Source organism: Anabrus simplex, chromosome 9, assembly GCF_040414725.1.
Source record: "Anabrus simplex isolate iqAnaSimp1 chromosome 9, ASM4041472v1, whole genome shotgun sequence".
NCBI classification, from domain to species: Eukaryota; Metazoa; Arthropoda; class Insecta; order Orthoptera; family Tettigoniidae; genus Anabrus; species Anabrus simplex.
This window is the reverse complement of record NC_090273.1, coordinates 79,384,379-79,400,061: the sequence shown is the minus strand read 5'-3', so window position 1 is coordinate 79,400,061 and position 15,683 is coordinate 79,384,379. Positions and strand designations below refer to the sequence as shown.

Sequence of the window (15,683 nt, the reverse complement as noted above, 5' to 3'; positions counted from 1 at the left end):
CAGCCCATCCTTGTAAATACTGTGAGTCTGAACCTTAAACATCTATCATGATATGATCTTGGAGTGTGCGAACTTAAAGGGAGGCTCTACTCCCAGGAGACGATGGCGAGGCTGGGGCAAGCAGCAGTAAGGTAGGCAGTTATTTAAACTAAAATGTAAACTTATCTGCATGTGGTGGTGGGAAGATACCAGCCCTCCCCTCTAGCATGTAACTGTTAGGATGTGCTATAACTATCTTAATTTTAATGTAGGGTTTCCTTACTTTCTATTAGGTCATATCATGTAGGTTTTCTAGGCTGTCTACAGACATGGTGTAAATCTCTTATGGGGTTATGTAATTTTAAGGACATACAAGTGTGTACCCTCATTCCCCTTATTCACTTTTCTTTCTGGTGACTAAGATTTCTAATCCACAATGTGTGTGTGGCTCCCCTATAGAGTAAAGCTACCAACTGTAAAAACTGATTAGCTGTTCAGTATAATAAGAGGTGTTCTAGCGTGAACTCACTTAATGTAATTAGAGGTTTGGCTCTTTCGGCTGTTGAAACTGAAAAATGTGGTTCAGGGTTTGAGACCCTTCGGACACAATTAAAATTAATAAAATTATGTAATGGTTCCACGTTTTCAATACATGTAAACTTAATGTAATATAGATGTTTTTTCCCATAGGGAATCTGAAATATGAGTCCCGAATGAGTAAATTTATAATACCAATAAAATGGTCCGTTATTGAACATTATAAATTTTCCAGCTAACTCATTCCTGGTTGCCAGCATTTCACCCCCGTGTGCTAGGTTGGGCTCGTCAGTTGGTACCTAGCACACCTACCAAGACAGATGGCTAGTGCATACCGTGGAGGCCACTGCGCAGGCTACTTGAAGCTACCGGCAGTGCCAATGCACTATGAGAGACTTTGTCTCACTACCTATTCCCTATGGGAAACAACATCTATATCATCTGATGGCCAAGCAGGCATCAATTTTTGGTAGTGAGACAAAGTCTCTCATAGTGCATTGGCACTGCCGGTGGCTTCAAGTAGCCTACGCAGTGGCCTCCACGGTATGCACTAGCTATGCATCTTGGTAGGTGTGCTAGGTACCAACTGACGAGCCCAACCTAGCACACGGGGGCAAAACGCTGGCAACCAGGAATGAGTTAGCTGGAAAATTTATAATGTTCAATAACGGACCATTTTATTGGTATTATGAATTTACTCATTCGGGACTCATATTTCAGATTCCCTATGGGAATCAACATCTATATCATCTGATGGCCAAGCAGGCATCAATTTTTGGTAGTGAGACAAAGTCTCTCATAGTGCATTGGCACTGCTGGTGGCTTCAAGAAGCCTACACAGTGGCCTCCACGGCATGCTCTAGCCATGCGTCTTGGTAGGTGTGCTAGGTACCAACTGACGAGCCCAACCTAGCACATGGGGGCGAAACGCTGGCAACCAGGAATGAGTTAGCTGGAAAATTTATAATGTTCAATAACAGACTATTTTATTGGTACTAGTAATGTAAGGTTACATTACTAGTTGATTACAAACGGTACCGGTTTCAACCCTAAGTTCTGGGTCATCATCAGCAGATCACTTAAAAGAAGGAAAAACAATGCACAGATAAATAAACAGTAATGTAGAAGATACGGTTTTCTCACCAGACCCAGGACTTAGGGTCGAAACCGGTACCGTTTATTATCAACTAATGATGTAACCTTACATTACTAAGTTTACATGTATTGAAAAGGTGGAACCATTACATAATTTTATTAATTTTAATTGTGATCTCAGTTCAATACAGACCACAATGATATTCTTACCTTTCAACCCTTCTGATATGTCATTACTTAAAGTTGAGGGTTCGATTCCCCTCTTGGTAACTTCGTTTTGGAAGCTTCAGCTTCTTCATCTATTTTAAACAAAGTAATGTCTGATATTCCCTCTGCAGGGTAACTTCATTTGTAAAGGCTGAAGCCTCATTGTTCTCTTTGTCTTACCAAAGATACTTGTAAGACCTATTGATCTTGTGAAGACTTAAGGTCGTGTGTTATTAATTGGGAACTTCTTATCCCTGGTCAGAATGTATGATATTGTAAATATCCTTTTAAATTCTACTTGTTGAAGGTTATTACTGATTGTTAAATTGTTGTTGCTTTAAAAGGATTTCCAAAGGAAAAGAAAAGATAACTCTGAAAATACATTCTAAATTTAAAATTTTCTTGGTGTGCTTTTGTCCAGTGTCCGGCCCTGCTGCTTCTTCCCTCTCTCCTGCCACCTGGTGGTAACATTAAGTATGCCAACAACACACTTGTCATAACTGCAGGTGTCTGAGAGATAGAAGTAATAATGGAGCAATAGCCAGCAAGGAGTATCATCTAAAGATTAACAGAACCAAAATAACGACCATGATTGTACATAGGGTTACAAAATCATATGCAACACATGTGAGAAGTAACCGGCTTTTTTACAAGTTGCTTTATGTCGCACCGACTCAGATAGGTCTTATGGCGACGATGGAACAGGAAAGGGCTAGGAGTGGGAGGGAAGTGACCGTGGCCTTAAGTGAGGTACAACCCCGGCATTTGCCTGGTGTGAAAATGGGGAAACGACAGAAAACCATCTTCAGAGCTGCCGACAGTGTGATTCGAGCCCAATATCTTCCGAATACTGGATACTGGCCTCACTTAAGTGACTGCAACTATCGAGCTCAGTTAACTGGCTTTGAGGTAGTAGGTACTTGAAAATACTGATTTCAAACAAAGGTAGAGCTCAGAAAAAAAAATCCCTAGAAATGGCTAGAACTGCAACTGTCAGGATGACTAAGGTATGGAAACACAGGGTGATAACAAGACAAACCAAACTCCATCTAGTTAACACCCTGATATTTCTTAGTGCCACATATGCTGCGGAAACGTGAACCATTAAAAAAGTAGATGAAAACAAAAATGTGGAGTTATCGCTGGGTACTACATAATATGTCACTGACAGAACACTGAACTAATATATATGTTATGAAAAAGGTTCAAATACAAGATAGGCTCATCAAAAGAAGAGACAATACCTATCTTCAGCCACATCTCACAAAGGCACGGTGCCATGCAAAACATGGTGGTACAAACAAAAGTGGAAAGAAAGCAGCTTCAGGGTAGATGCCCCAGCAGATGGGTTGACCAGTTGAAAACCTTGGTTGGAAAATTACTCCACTGGCACAGAACCACGCAGAAAGGCATTTACTCTTTAATAACAAATGACATGCCACTACACCCTATCAAGAGTACCTATATGGATTGAGTAGTGCGTGTCTGTACTTTCACGTGTATCTATAATTTAAGGAAGAAACAGATAGTCATTGAGAATGTCATTAACACTGATAATGTTGTTTAGCCCCTTAGAAAACAAACACAGATGTGTAGTTGTGATATGTCTTATAACCCACTGATAACGTTATATGAACTCATCATATGTATGATATTAATCTTTACAAAGGTAAAATTAAGTGTAACCTCCTAATTCAATACATCATATAATTCCATCATTAGATGGTGTAATCAAATTCAAACGTTTCGACTCGTTTGAGCAATCTGCAGTGAAAAGGGAGGGGGGTGAAGTAATTTACATAATAAAGCTAAAAATGTGCCACAGAAACATAATGAAGGAACAAATGAAAAAAACAAATATAATTGTTTTTCAGCTATGAGTGAACATCATAAAGCATCCAGCCACGAATGCACTTCAATAGATAAAGATCTTAAGATCTTGCATTATGAGCAAAAAGGCACCTTGCTCAACGTTCTCGAGAGCATCCACATTGATTTAGATCAGTTTATGAACCCCTCTCACAATTTAAATGAACTCAACGGGAAAAAAAAGAACATTCTACTCGAAACATTCATTCCATATATTTGTCAGAACTTCCATAATATAAACACAAACCCCACCTCCATCAATCCAACTCACCACCACTCCCCCCTCGCCGCCAGCCCTGCACCACCCCTTCCCCCTCCGCTCCTTCAAACCTCGCAAACACAGCTGAGCCAACAATAGACTCGATCATATGAATGGGGTCGTTAGCTTTGAGAAGGCCAGGCTGTTTTGAGAGGACAACCACCTTCTAAACACTGTAAGTTTAAAGCTTCCTTCACACCCAGTTTTACACTTTTTACTTATCAGCCCAAGTTTCTCACACAACCTCATTTTTTCCAGTACAGATTGGAACTTCATTGACGGTTTCCAGTACGGTCACTTACAGTTTACCATGCATCTGTCATCTTCTCTAATATAGCTTCTCAATTTTTGTCACGGCCCTCCCGACCTTTTAAAATAAGGCAAACAAACCAGCCAACATTGTGAAACAATAATCGAGAATGGGACCGCTAGACTGAGATGAAACTGAGAATGCTGCTGTTCTAAAGTTTTAAATTTCATCTGCGTTTTTTCCATCACTTGTCACATACATTTCGCTACTTTTGTTGTTGTTGCTATGTTGCTTTACATTGCACCGACACAGATAGGTCTTATGGCGATGATGGGATAGGAAAGGCCTAGGAATGGGAAGGAAGCGGCTGTGGCCTTAATTAAGGTACAGCCCCCGCATTTTCCTGGTGTGAAAATGGGAAACCACGGAAAACCATAGTCAGGGATGTCGACAGTAGGGTTTGAACCCACTATCTCCCGATTACTGGACACTGGCCGCACTTAAGTAACTGCAGCTATCGAGCTCGGTCATGCATTTCGCCTGTACGTTATCTCAGGCTTGGTTTCTCAAACTTTTTCGCTCCCGCTCCCCTCCTAGCCATTTGATGTGATGGTGTTTCTACAAAACCAGACTTTTGGCCTGAATTTTCGACACAGTGATTTCATCCTGTTTTGAATTGTTAAAAAACCAAAATTTTGTAGGACTAAGAGGTCCGCAACCTCGCTATGTGCACTTATTATTCATTTCCATCTGTATCATTTGTTTTCTTTCTTTCTTTGGTTAACACAGTTTTTAGATTCAATTATGTTTTGTATTAACCCCTGTTTTCACTGAATTTTATCGCAGCGAGTTGTTTATTGCTGCATATGATGATGTAAAATATTGTATATTGTGCTGTTTGTATTTCCGTCATGTCTCTCTTTAGTTTTTTCATTTGTGCCTTCATTATGTTTTTTGGCACATTTTTAGCTTGTATTATGTAAATTACTTCAAACCCCCTCCCCTCTTTTTCACTGAAGATGGCTCAAACGAGTCAAAACATGTTTGAATTTGATTACTCCATCATCATCATGATGGAATTATATTGATGTATTGAATGAGGAGGATACACTTAATTTTACCTTACTATAATCTATCAGCTTCTTGTCCGTATTGATGAATTAAGAATGCAAGTATGAAGAATGAGATTTCCACCTAATCAATACTTTATTACAAATATTTGAAGTTATCTACATTGAAACAGTACCGGTTTCGACCTGTAAAAAGGTCATCATCAGCTGTTGGTGAACCTGCTTAATAGCGATAGTACGTAAAACATTACTAAAACTAATTTAACAAGAATGCCTTATTCTAATATAATATTACTTAAGATATATACATATGGTACAATATGGGGCTTAGACTCATTGGAGTTCCATTCAAAAACCTGTGCTATTGCCAACATTATTGTCAAACAATATACATATATACATATGGTGCAATAAAGGGCTTTGGCTTGCTGGAGTCCCTTGAATGCCACACACTCCAAAAATTGTATAACAGAGGTTGAAAATACAGTTCCTATAGAACAGAGGTCACTGAGGTTTCGGTGTTAAGTTGAAATGTCTTTGCAGCATGTCGGCACTGAGACCAACCGTTGTGAATATACAATAAAGGTGCTTTGTTGGGCCGCAATTTTGCGGGGAGCGTAATCGACTGAGGTTCTGTAGCTTGTTCATTTTTATTGTATGATGTTGCTGATAAATACTAATTTCCAGGTTCCTTGTTGAGGCATGTGTGCATTTGTGCATTTGTGCTCAGGTAAATTCAAAATCTGAGAAAGAAAAAGGAAGTGGAATTAGAATAACTGATAGAGAGTGCCTGCTAAATGGAAGTAGGAATTGGATAACTGATAGAGAGTGCCTGCTAAATGGTTTGTGTGCTAAGGAGTGTGTGTTACTTACGTGTGGGCTGGATATGTCTTCAAGTGTAGCCGGGAGTGTGCTGCACCTTGTTGCGTGTGCGTCGTGTTGCTGTCATAGTGTTCAGATTGAGAGGTGGTGGGGAGGGGGAGGCAGCTTCTGGAGGGGGTGGGGTGGAGTGGGTTGTGTCTTTTGGGTTTTGTGTGGGTTTGTGTCTGCTGATTCTTTTTAAATATGTGTCTTTTAGAATGGGAATGGCTGTGTTGAAGAGGATGTTAGTTTTATCTGTGATTTCATTTAAGTTGAGGTTGGGATTAGCGTATTGGTCCATATTGATATAAAAATCTTCCTATGTTGAGCAATGGGCCTGTGGGGTTCATATTTAGAATTTCCATATCGTTCTCGATATTAGTGAACTTATGCTTGTGTTCTTCGACATGTTGCCCTATGGATGAAAAGCGGTTATATTTAGTGGCATTGACATGTTCGCTGTAGCGAATGGAAAAGCATCTGCCAGTACGTCCGATGTAGCTGGCTTCACAATCGTTGCATTTCATGCGGTACACTCCTGAGTGTCTGTATTTGTTGTTTTCATTGACAGATCTAGTGTTATGTAAAATGGAAGCATTATTACGTGTGGTTCTGTAAGCTATTTTTAGATTGTGTCTTTTGAAAATATTAGTTATGGGGTGGATGTGGGTGTTGTTAAAGGTAAAAAGTGCGTAGTCTTTCTTAGGTTTGTTGTTTCTACTTAATTTGGATTTCGGTTGGTGTTTTATTTTGTGAATGATATTGTTTATCATGTTTCTGCTGTATCCGTTATGCTCCGCTATTTCGTGAATTAGGTTTAGTTCCTTGTTTAATTCTTCTGGGGATAGGGGAATGTTGAAAGCTCTGTATATCATACTGTAGTATGCTGCCTTCTTGTGTGCATTGGGGTGAGTGGAATCTATTTTTATGGTATTGGAGGTTTGTGTAGGTTTTCTATAGATTTTGTATGTCAAGTGGTCTTCTGTTTTGGTGATGGATAAATCAAGATAATTCAGAGTGTGATTTTTCTCGGTTTCCATCGTAAATTTTATGTGTGGATCTATTTTGTTTAGCTGTTCGAGTATTTTGTTTTCGTTTGTAAACCTGCAGTCTATAACAACAAAGATATCATCTACAAATCTGCACCAGAATGATATATTGTCAATTTTGCTAATTTCTGAGTGTTCTAAGTGGTCTATGTAGATCTCGGCTAGTATTCCTGAAGCTGGTGAACCCATGGGAAGGCCTTGTTGTTTGTAGATAGTGTCGTGGAATCTAAAGTAATTATTGTTGAGGGCAAATTCAAGTAAATTAATGAATTCGTCTATTTCAAGGACACTCAGATTACTGTGATTTCTTAAATTTGATTCTATTAGTCTTGTCGTTTTCTGTATGGGTATGTTGGGGTACATGTTAGTGATATCATATGATGCTAGAGCGTGGTGTTGTTCGATTTTCAGTTCTTTGGTGATGTTGCAGAATTCTATTGAGTTTCGTACTGATTTCTTGGCTAAGAATTTGTAGTGTTTCTTGAGAAATGTTTGTATGAAGCATGATAATTTGTACGTTGGGCTTGATCTGTAATTTATGACCGGTCTCATGGGTACTTTGTCTTTGTGGATTTTAGGGTAGGCTTTCGCTGACGGCAGTTTGGGGTTCATTACGGTCAGCTTCGTGGTTTCTTGTTCGTTAAGGAGAAAATGGGTGTTTTTCAGGAACTGTATTTTCAACCTCTGTTATACAATTTTTGGAGTGTGTGGCATTCAAGGGACTCCAGCAAGCCAAAGCCCTTTATTGCACCATATGTATATATGTATATTGTTTGACATAATGTTGGCAACAGCACAGGTTTTTGAATGGAACTCCAATGAGTCTAAGCCCCATATTGTACCATATGTATATATCTTAAGTAATATTATATTAGAATAAGGCATTCTTGTTAAATTAGTTTTAGTAATGTTTTACGTACTATCGCTATTAAGCAAGTTTACCAACAGCTGATGATGACCTTTTTACAGGTCGAAACCGGTACTGTTTCAATGTAGATAACTTCAAACATTTGTAATAAAGTATTGATTAGGTGGAAATCTCATTCTTCATACTTGCATTCATAATTTTACCTTTGTAAAGTGAAAACCATCAATACGGAATGATTCTAATATCTTGTAATGATATTAATCTGTATTATGCAAAACATAATTAACTGGTTTCATCATCATCATCATCATAATCATCATCATCATCATTTCCCTTTTTCCAGCTGTAGCCGGGTAGGGGCTAATGGTTCCTCTCCACTTTCTTCAGTCTTTCCACCACTCCTCCTCCAACACTGTGTCCCAGTCCAGGTTTCTTTCTATAATACTGCATTGGATTGTATCCTTCTATCTCAATCGTGGTTGTCCATGGCCTCTCCTTCCTTGCATTTGCATTTCCATCACCTTTTTTGACATTCTTTTGTCACTCATTTGGTTTATGTGGCCAAACCATCTTAGTTGGCTCTTCTCTATTCTATCATTCATTTTATCCACTCCAATTTCTTCCTGGATTTTCTCATTCCTTATTTTGTCTCTTCTACTCTTCGGTATCATACTCCTCAAGAACTTCATTTTGGCTGCCTGTATTCAACTCTCACCTTCTTTGTCATTGTCCAAGTTTCCAACATTTGTTTATTTAATATAATCATTAGGGAACAGAATTTGTATACAGATATACCAACATATTCCTGAAATGAACACGTAGAAAACCACATACAGATAGCTCAGTGTTAAGATTTAAAACTGTGACCTTCCTGGCACATCCAGCATCCAAGTCTGATATCTTTCTGCTTTTATTATTCCAACTGATAAAATGGTAAATATATCATAAAGCATACAGTAATACAACTTTTTTTATCAAATTGTTATTTACCTACAATTTCTTACACTGAAGTTATACTGCATTTGTTGACTTACATAGTGCTGACAGCCCCAACAGGTAAGCAATTTGGACGAACTCTACGACTTGCAACAAAGTAACCACGGATCAGTTGACTGGCTTCCTTACTGATGGTAACTGGTTGATTAGCAATCATGGCAAGATACTGTCAGCAAAAACAAGAAGTAATAGTTCAGTCTCAGGGAATATTAACTCTGGAATGAAATGCAGCTAGAGAGAGGAAGAACACAAACAAATATTGTCAAAATGAATACATTAGGTATTTCATAGATTCTAACTTATTTAATAAGTAACCAGCCTCTGATAAACTGACTGGCTCAGCGAATGTCGCTTCTGGTTTCCCTTGGTCGTGAAGGTAGAACATGTTGGAACAGAAATAACAACTCATCTGCGAACAACGTTAAGTTTATGAGGAAATGGTAGATTTTGCCTTCAGAGAATCATTGGCACAAAAAAAGCAAAAAATTGGTTCCAGAATACTGTAAGTAAATAAAGTTTCATGCGTAAAGTTATCCAGCTCCTTGGCTGAATGGTCTGTGTAGTGCTCTTTGGTACAAAGGGCCCTGGGTTCGATTCCAATCCGAGTAAAAATTTTTAACTTCATCTGGTTAAGTCCTCCAGCTTAGGGTCTGGGAACATGTGTTTGCCTTAATACACATCTTCATTTACATGCAACATATCACACTGCTATAGAAACACAAAATATTGAATGCATCCCTCCACATAGGGTTGGCGTCAGGAAAAGCATCTATATAGAGTAATTGGGAAAAGGCCAAAGCAAAGAAGAAGAAGAAGAAGAAGAAGAAGAAGAAGATTCATACATTAAATTAATTTTATTGATATTATAGTTTTTAATAGTTTAATGAAAGGTCTAAATTTTTCAGAAGTTTACTTTAGTGAATAAGTGACTATGTTGTGAAGCAAAAAAATGCTGCAGTTGGATCCTTGAACTGGACCTAATGTGTCGTATCATGGCAAAATATAATGTTGGTTTGTATGTTTTTAAGTACTCTTATATTATTTTACCATGTTGAAATAATTTGTAATACTATAAATTACTGTCATTACACAAATTTTATAAGCCTAAAATGTTTAATTAAAATATCATACAGTTGAACCTGCCCTAAAAAACACCTTTATTCAGTGGATAGCTCCCTATACAGACATTTTTCCACAGAACAGATTTTATTTTACATAAGACAGAAAAGGGAAGAAAAAGGAAAGAAAAGTTTTGGATCAAGTTCACTATCAGGCTAACAGAAGACTATGAAAGTAATAGAAAGTTGCTTTGTAACATAGTCAAGAATAGAATAAGTGAGCATGGCAATATCCTTGTACTGGAAGTAGATGATGGGAACCTGGTGAACAGAGATCAAGGCATCAGAGAAGAAATGAACTACTTCAATACTTTATTAAATGAAGAAAGTCATCAAAATTACATCACTGAAGACTGCAGTTTAAGGATAAGTGGTGGAGCACCAACACCAGCTAACATTGCCAGAAGTGGAGTTTGAGCTGAAGAACGTGAGAAAAAGTAAGTTCCGAGGGTTTGATCAATAAATTACTACTGATCTGCATTTAGGGCAGTCGCCCAGGTGGCAAATTCCCTATCTGTTGTTTTCCTAGCCTTTTCTTAAATGATTGCAAAGAAAGTGGAAATTTACTGAACATCTCCCTTTGTAAGTTATTCCAATCCCTTACTCCCCTTCCCATAAACAAATATTTGCCCCAATTTGTCCTCTTGAATTCCAGCTTTATCTTCATATTGTGATCTTTCCTACTTTTAAAGACACCACGCACACTTATTCCTCTACTGATGTCATTCCACACCATCTCTCCACTGACAGCTCAGCCCGGAACATACCACTCATTGCAAGAAATCAGCTTCATTTCCCGTATCAAATCTTATTTACATTGAATCAATAACAGTAAATTTCCACCTTTTTGATACTTATATTTGCTTTACGCAATCTTGTAATGATCATTACTTCACAAAACGGAAGGCTGCATCAGCCGTCGCTCCTCCAAGGAAACAGTAGGTTTGTCGTTAACAACAAGATTTCAGGGAAGCTCTTTTAACCCTCTACTGCCCAATGTGACTTTGAAGTCACACATCATTCTGTACACATTTTCTACTGTTAGAATGCAATTGAGCCACTACTTCCCAGTGTAACTTTCAAGTTACAGTATGGCTGTGTGATTTTCAACTGTTTATAGTTTAATAGTTATATGCATAAGCCACCAGGAAGCGCCAAATGTATGGTTGGGAGCATTTCCCAGGCACATGGCGGATAGCTAGTTTTGCAATTATGTTTTATGTTATTACTAACAAATTATATGCATAAAAAATATAGAAACCAAAGGTAAGCATCTTCAATATTTTATGAGACTGTTATTTTATAAATTAGTCAATTTTCACATATCAGAACATTACTGCCCAGTGTGACCTGGAAGTCACAAACCTAATTTTTGAAAATCAAAAATGAAAATTCAACAAAAACTGCATTTATGTGTAGTTTACAACATATTTACTTAGTATATGGCAGAGAAAATTTTTTAAAACACAACAAAATAAATTGGGCAGTAGAGGGTTAATAATAATACGACGGCAATCAGCTTCAGGAATCCTCCATTAACTGAATTCAAGAGACACTTTTATAAAATTAAAACGAACAACATTCGCCTTGGGAAGAGTAAACGAAGACATTATCCTTGTAAAATAGAACAATGACAAAGGAAAATGATTTTTCAAAAACTTTTTATTAGTAGACAACTAGAAAATCGTACATCATAGTAAACAAAGTGCTGGAAAAAAAATAAAAATTAACATCTGTTCAAATGAATACATATAATTTTAACATAGGTTAAAGTAAGAAAATCCATTTCATTCCAATTCCACCGCCCCATTCAACCATCCACATTGTTTTAAATTATTTTAACTTTATAATTTCACATAGATTATAAGCATAAGGTACTTATTAAGATGTTTTTAAGAAGATAAATATACTCTGTAATTTCACCTAAGCATTGTAATATAGCTGAAGATGTTCCAAATGGAATGTACTGTAAATGATTAACTGATTTGCTCAAAGCAATATAAGTATCAAAAAGGTGGAAATTTACTGTTATTTATTCAATATACATACCACTTAGTTGAGCAGCTCGTCTCCTTTCTCCCAAGTCTTTGCAGCCCAAACTTTGCAATATTTTTGTAATGCTACTACTTTGTCGAAAATCACCCAGAACAAATTGAGCTGCTTTTCTTTGGATTTTTTCCAGTTCTTGAATCAAGTAATCATGGTAAGGGTCCCATACACTGGAACCATACTCTAGTTGGGGTCTTACCAGAGACTTATATGCCCTCTCCTTCACATCCTTACTACAACCCCAAAATGCCCTCATAACCATACCCTTTAATTACAATCATATTTATGTGATTTCCCCAATGAAGATATTTCCTTATATTAATACCTAGGTACTTACAATGATCCCCAAAAAGAACTTTCACCCCAACAATGCAGTAATTAAAACTGAGAGGACTTTTTCCTATTTGTGAAACTCAACCTGACTTTAACCCCGTTTATCATCATACCATTGCCTCCTGTCCATCTAACAACATTATCAACATTATTTTTCGCCATTGTAAAGTAAAACATTATCAAGGTCATTTTCCAGTTGCTCACAATCTTGTAACTTATTTATTACTTTGTACACAATAACATCATCTGCAAAAAGCCTATTTCTGATTCCACTTCTTTACTCATATCATTTATATATATAAGAAAATATTAAGGTCGAATAATACAGCCTTGAGGAATTCCCCTCTTAATTATTACAGGGTCATATAAAGATTCCACTACTCTAATTCTCTGAGTTGCAAGCAACAGAAGTGGACGTGCTGAGTGGAGTGGGCAGAGTAAGGGTTGGAGTGGAACAATACCGAGCCACGATAGGAAGGTGGCAATGGCGAATGAAGATTAAAACATCTGAGAAAAGGGAGTATAAGAGTGATTTATACAAGATGGGAGAGATGGTGTTGGTGGCAGTGGTGGTAATGACGCTGCTAGTTATTGGGGTCGTGGAACTAAACCCCGGCCCAAATCCTAGCGGTAATATGAGCTGGGATGATATGGAGGCTATTAGAGGGATAGTGAGAGAGGTGGTGAAGGATGTTTGTACAATAGACCAAGCAAAAGAGATGTTCCAGAACCAGTCTGAGAAATTTGAAGAGTTGGAGAGATGGATAAAGGAGAAAACAGGAGAGACAACAGCAAACACAGGGAGTAATAAAGCAGAAATTGTGAAACTGAAAGAGAAAGTTAAAAATGTGGAAGAAGAGGTGACAAAATTAAAGAAAGTAGATGAGAACTGCTGTCAGGAGCATATGAAGAAATATATATTCATATATGGAGTGAAGCAAGATGTAAAAGAGGCTAAAGTAGATCTCATACATAAGATGGTTGAAGAAATACAGAATAAGATGAAGATCAACTTTAGCGAAGTGAATATTGGCAATTCTGAAAGGATTGGAAAAGTGAGAGGGAATAGGCCAATCAGAGTGAAGTTCCTATAAACTTTGATGGCGGAAATCATTGTCAGGAATGCGGACAATCTGCAAGGCAAAAAATATGGGTGAGAAGAGATATGGGGAGTGAATGCAGTAAGTGCATAAATATTTTAAGGAGGCATCTATGGAGGGCAAGACACCAAGGACTGGCTGGTGGCGAAGCTGCAGCAGACTGATGAGAAGCTAAAGCGAGAAGAAATTGCGGAAACAAGTCAAGATGACAGGCAGGCGGTAGAGCAAGCAGAGCGGGACAACAAGGCAAGTGAGGAACACACGCCAGGGGTCAATGTACCGAGCAGTCCAGGAGCAAAAGTGGAGAGTCAGCAAATGCTGACAGAAGAAGACTCACAAGAATCGGAAAGCTCAAATGTAAGTAGACAAGTGCAAAGTAAAGAATGAGGGGCACATGATGAAATAAGAGGGCGAGAAGCCCTGAATAAAGGGAGAAGTTTGAGTCTAAAGGATTTATGGGGTAAGAAAAGTAAAGTTGTAAAGGATAAGGAGGACAAGGTTCGCTCCAAAGTAAAGAAAAAAAAAAAGCTTGGAAGTAGAAGAGGATAAGTCCATAATAACAAGAAGCAAAAATAGGGGAGGAAATGAGGAGGGACGAGAGGGCAAGTCATAGCTACTCTAAAAGATAGGGTTCATAAACATTGAAGGGTTATTAAATAAGCTAGGTAATGAGGAAGTTATAAAAACGGTGGAAAGCTTTGACATTGTGGCACTCCTAGAAACGTTGCTTGAATTTGGGAAGGAGATAAAATGGAAAGGGTATGAGGCAAAGTATAAATCCAGAAGGAAAAAGTGCAGAAAGGGTAGAATGCCAGGAGGAATAGTGTTATTAATAAAAGAAGAGATTAGTGAACTAATAGAGGACATTGAAAATCAGATGGAGAAGGTAATCTGGGTTAGGCTTAGTATGGGGAAGGTACAAGGGAGAGAAAATGGTGGTGGTGGTGGTGGTGGTGATTATTGTTTTAAGAGGAAGTACAACTAGGCAACCATCCTCCAAGGGAGGGAAAAGAAGATATGTCTATCTTTTGCATATTGTCACCCCCAGAACTCTGCCTACACGAACGAAAAATTCTTTGAGGAATTATTACTAGAAACAAGTATCATAAAAGGGAATTTTGATGAAGATGGAATGTTATTATTTGGGGACTGGAATGCTAGAATAGGAGAACTGTGCCCTGTTTACAGCAAAGAAGACGAGATGACGATGAGGGTAGGAAGGCGAAGTGCAGATCAAGTCAGGAATGGTTATGGATTAAAGCTGTTGGAACTATGTGCCACACGCAAGTTTTATATTCTGAATGGTTGGTGGGAAGGCGATAGGGGGGGGGGGGATAAGCTGACATTCAATGTGGGACAGGATGGAAGTGTTATTGATTTAGTATTGAGTTCAGAAGACATGTTAGAGAAAACCAAAAAAAGATGGAGGTAGGCGACTGGGCGGAATCCCATCATGCACCAGTATGGGTGATGATAGAAAGACGTGAGAGAGAAATAAGAGGGTGGGGAGGAAAGGAGGTGCATTGAGAAGGGCAATCGTTATATTAAATACAGATGAATGGAAAAGACAAAACAGGAACTAGAAGCCCTTTTAGAAAATGAGCTACTATCTGACAGTCAGTCAATAATCTATGATTTAGAGGGCAGTGTAGCCGTCAGCAGTCCACTCACGCACACGAAAGGTTGAGCGATAGTAAACAAACATGGTCACCATGTGCTCTTTTAGTAATATATAGTTTACTGTTCAATGTTGTATATGTCGGGTAACACACAAAACGACAGTATTTTTGCACCTCTTCACCTTCCTTGTGCCCTAAAAGTGAACTGGCAATGTTCAACTTGTGTACCGTAACCCAACATGTGCCTGATGCTGACGGCTGGCACAATTATACATCAACTGATCCCGATTTAAAGAAATCACCGTTTAAAGCAGTTTTAGCCTACAAACTACCATAAGGTATGAAACCAGAGACTGAATAGAGTTTTTCAATTGCTTTTTACTGATAATTTGTTCAGTGAAATTATTAACGAAACCAATCTGTA

At 38.1% G+C, this 15,683-nt stretch overlaps 1 protein-coding gene across 2 annotated transcripts in view; it reads right to left on the bottom strand.

The window, feature by feature from the left end:
- Nucleotides 1-15,683, bottom strand: part of mei-218 (meiotic 218) — a 183,133-nt gene that overhangs the window by 6,906 nt on the left and 160,544 nt on the right. For both annotated transcript variants that reach the window (XM_067153363.2, XM_067153364.2), the window contains one exon: nucleotides 9,079-9,206. In XM_067153363.2, coding sequence (XP_067009464.1) covers nucleotides 9,079-9,206 — 128 coding nt within the window. The remainder of the gene's footprint in view (nucleotides 1-9,078; nucleotides 9,207-15,683) is intronic.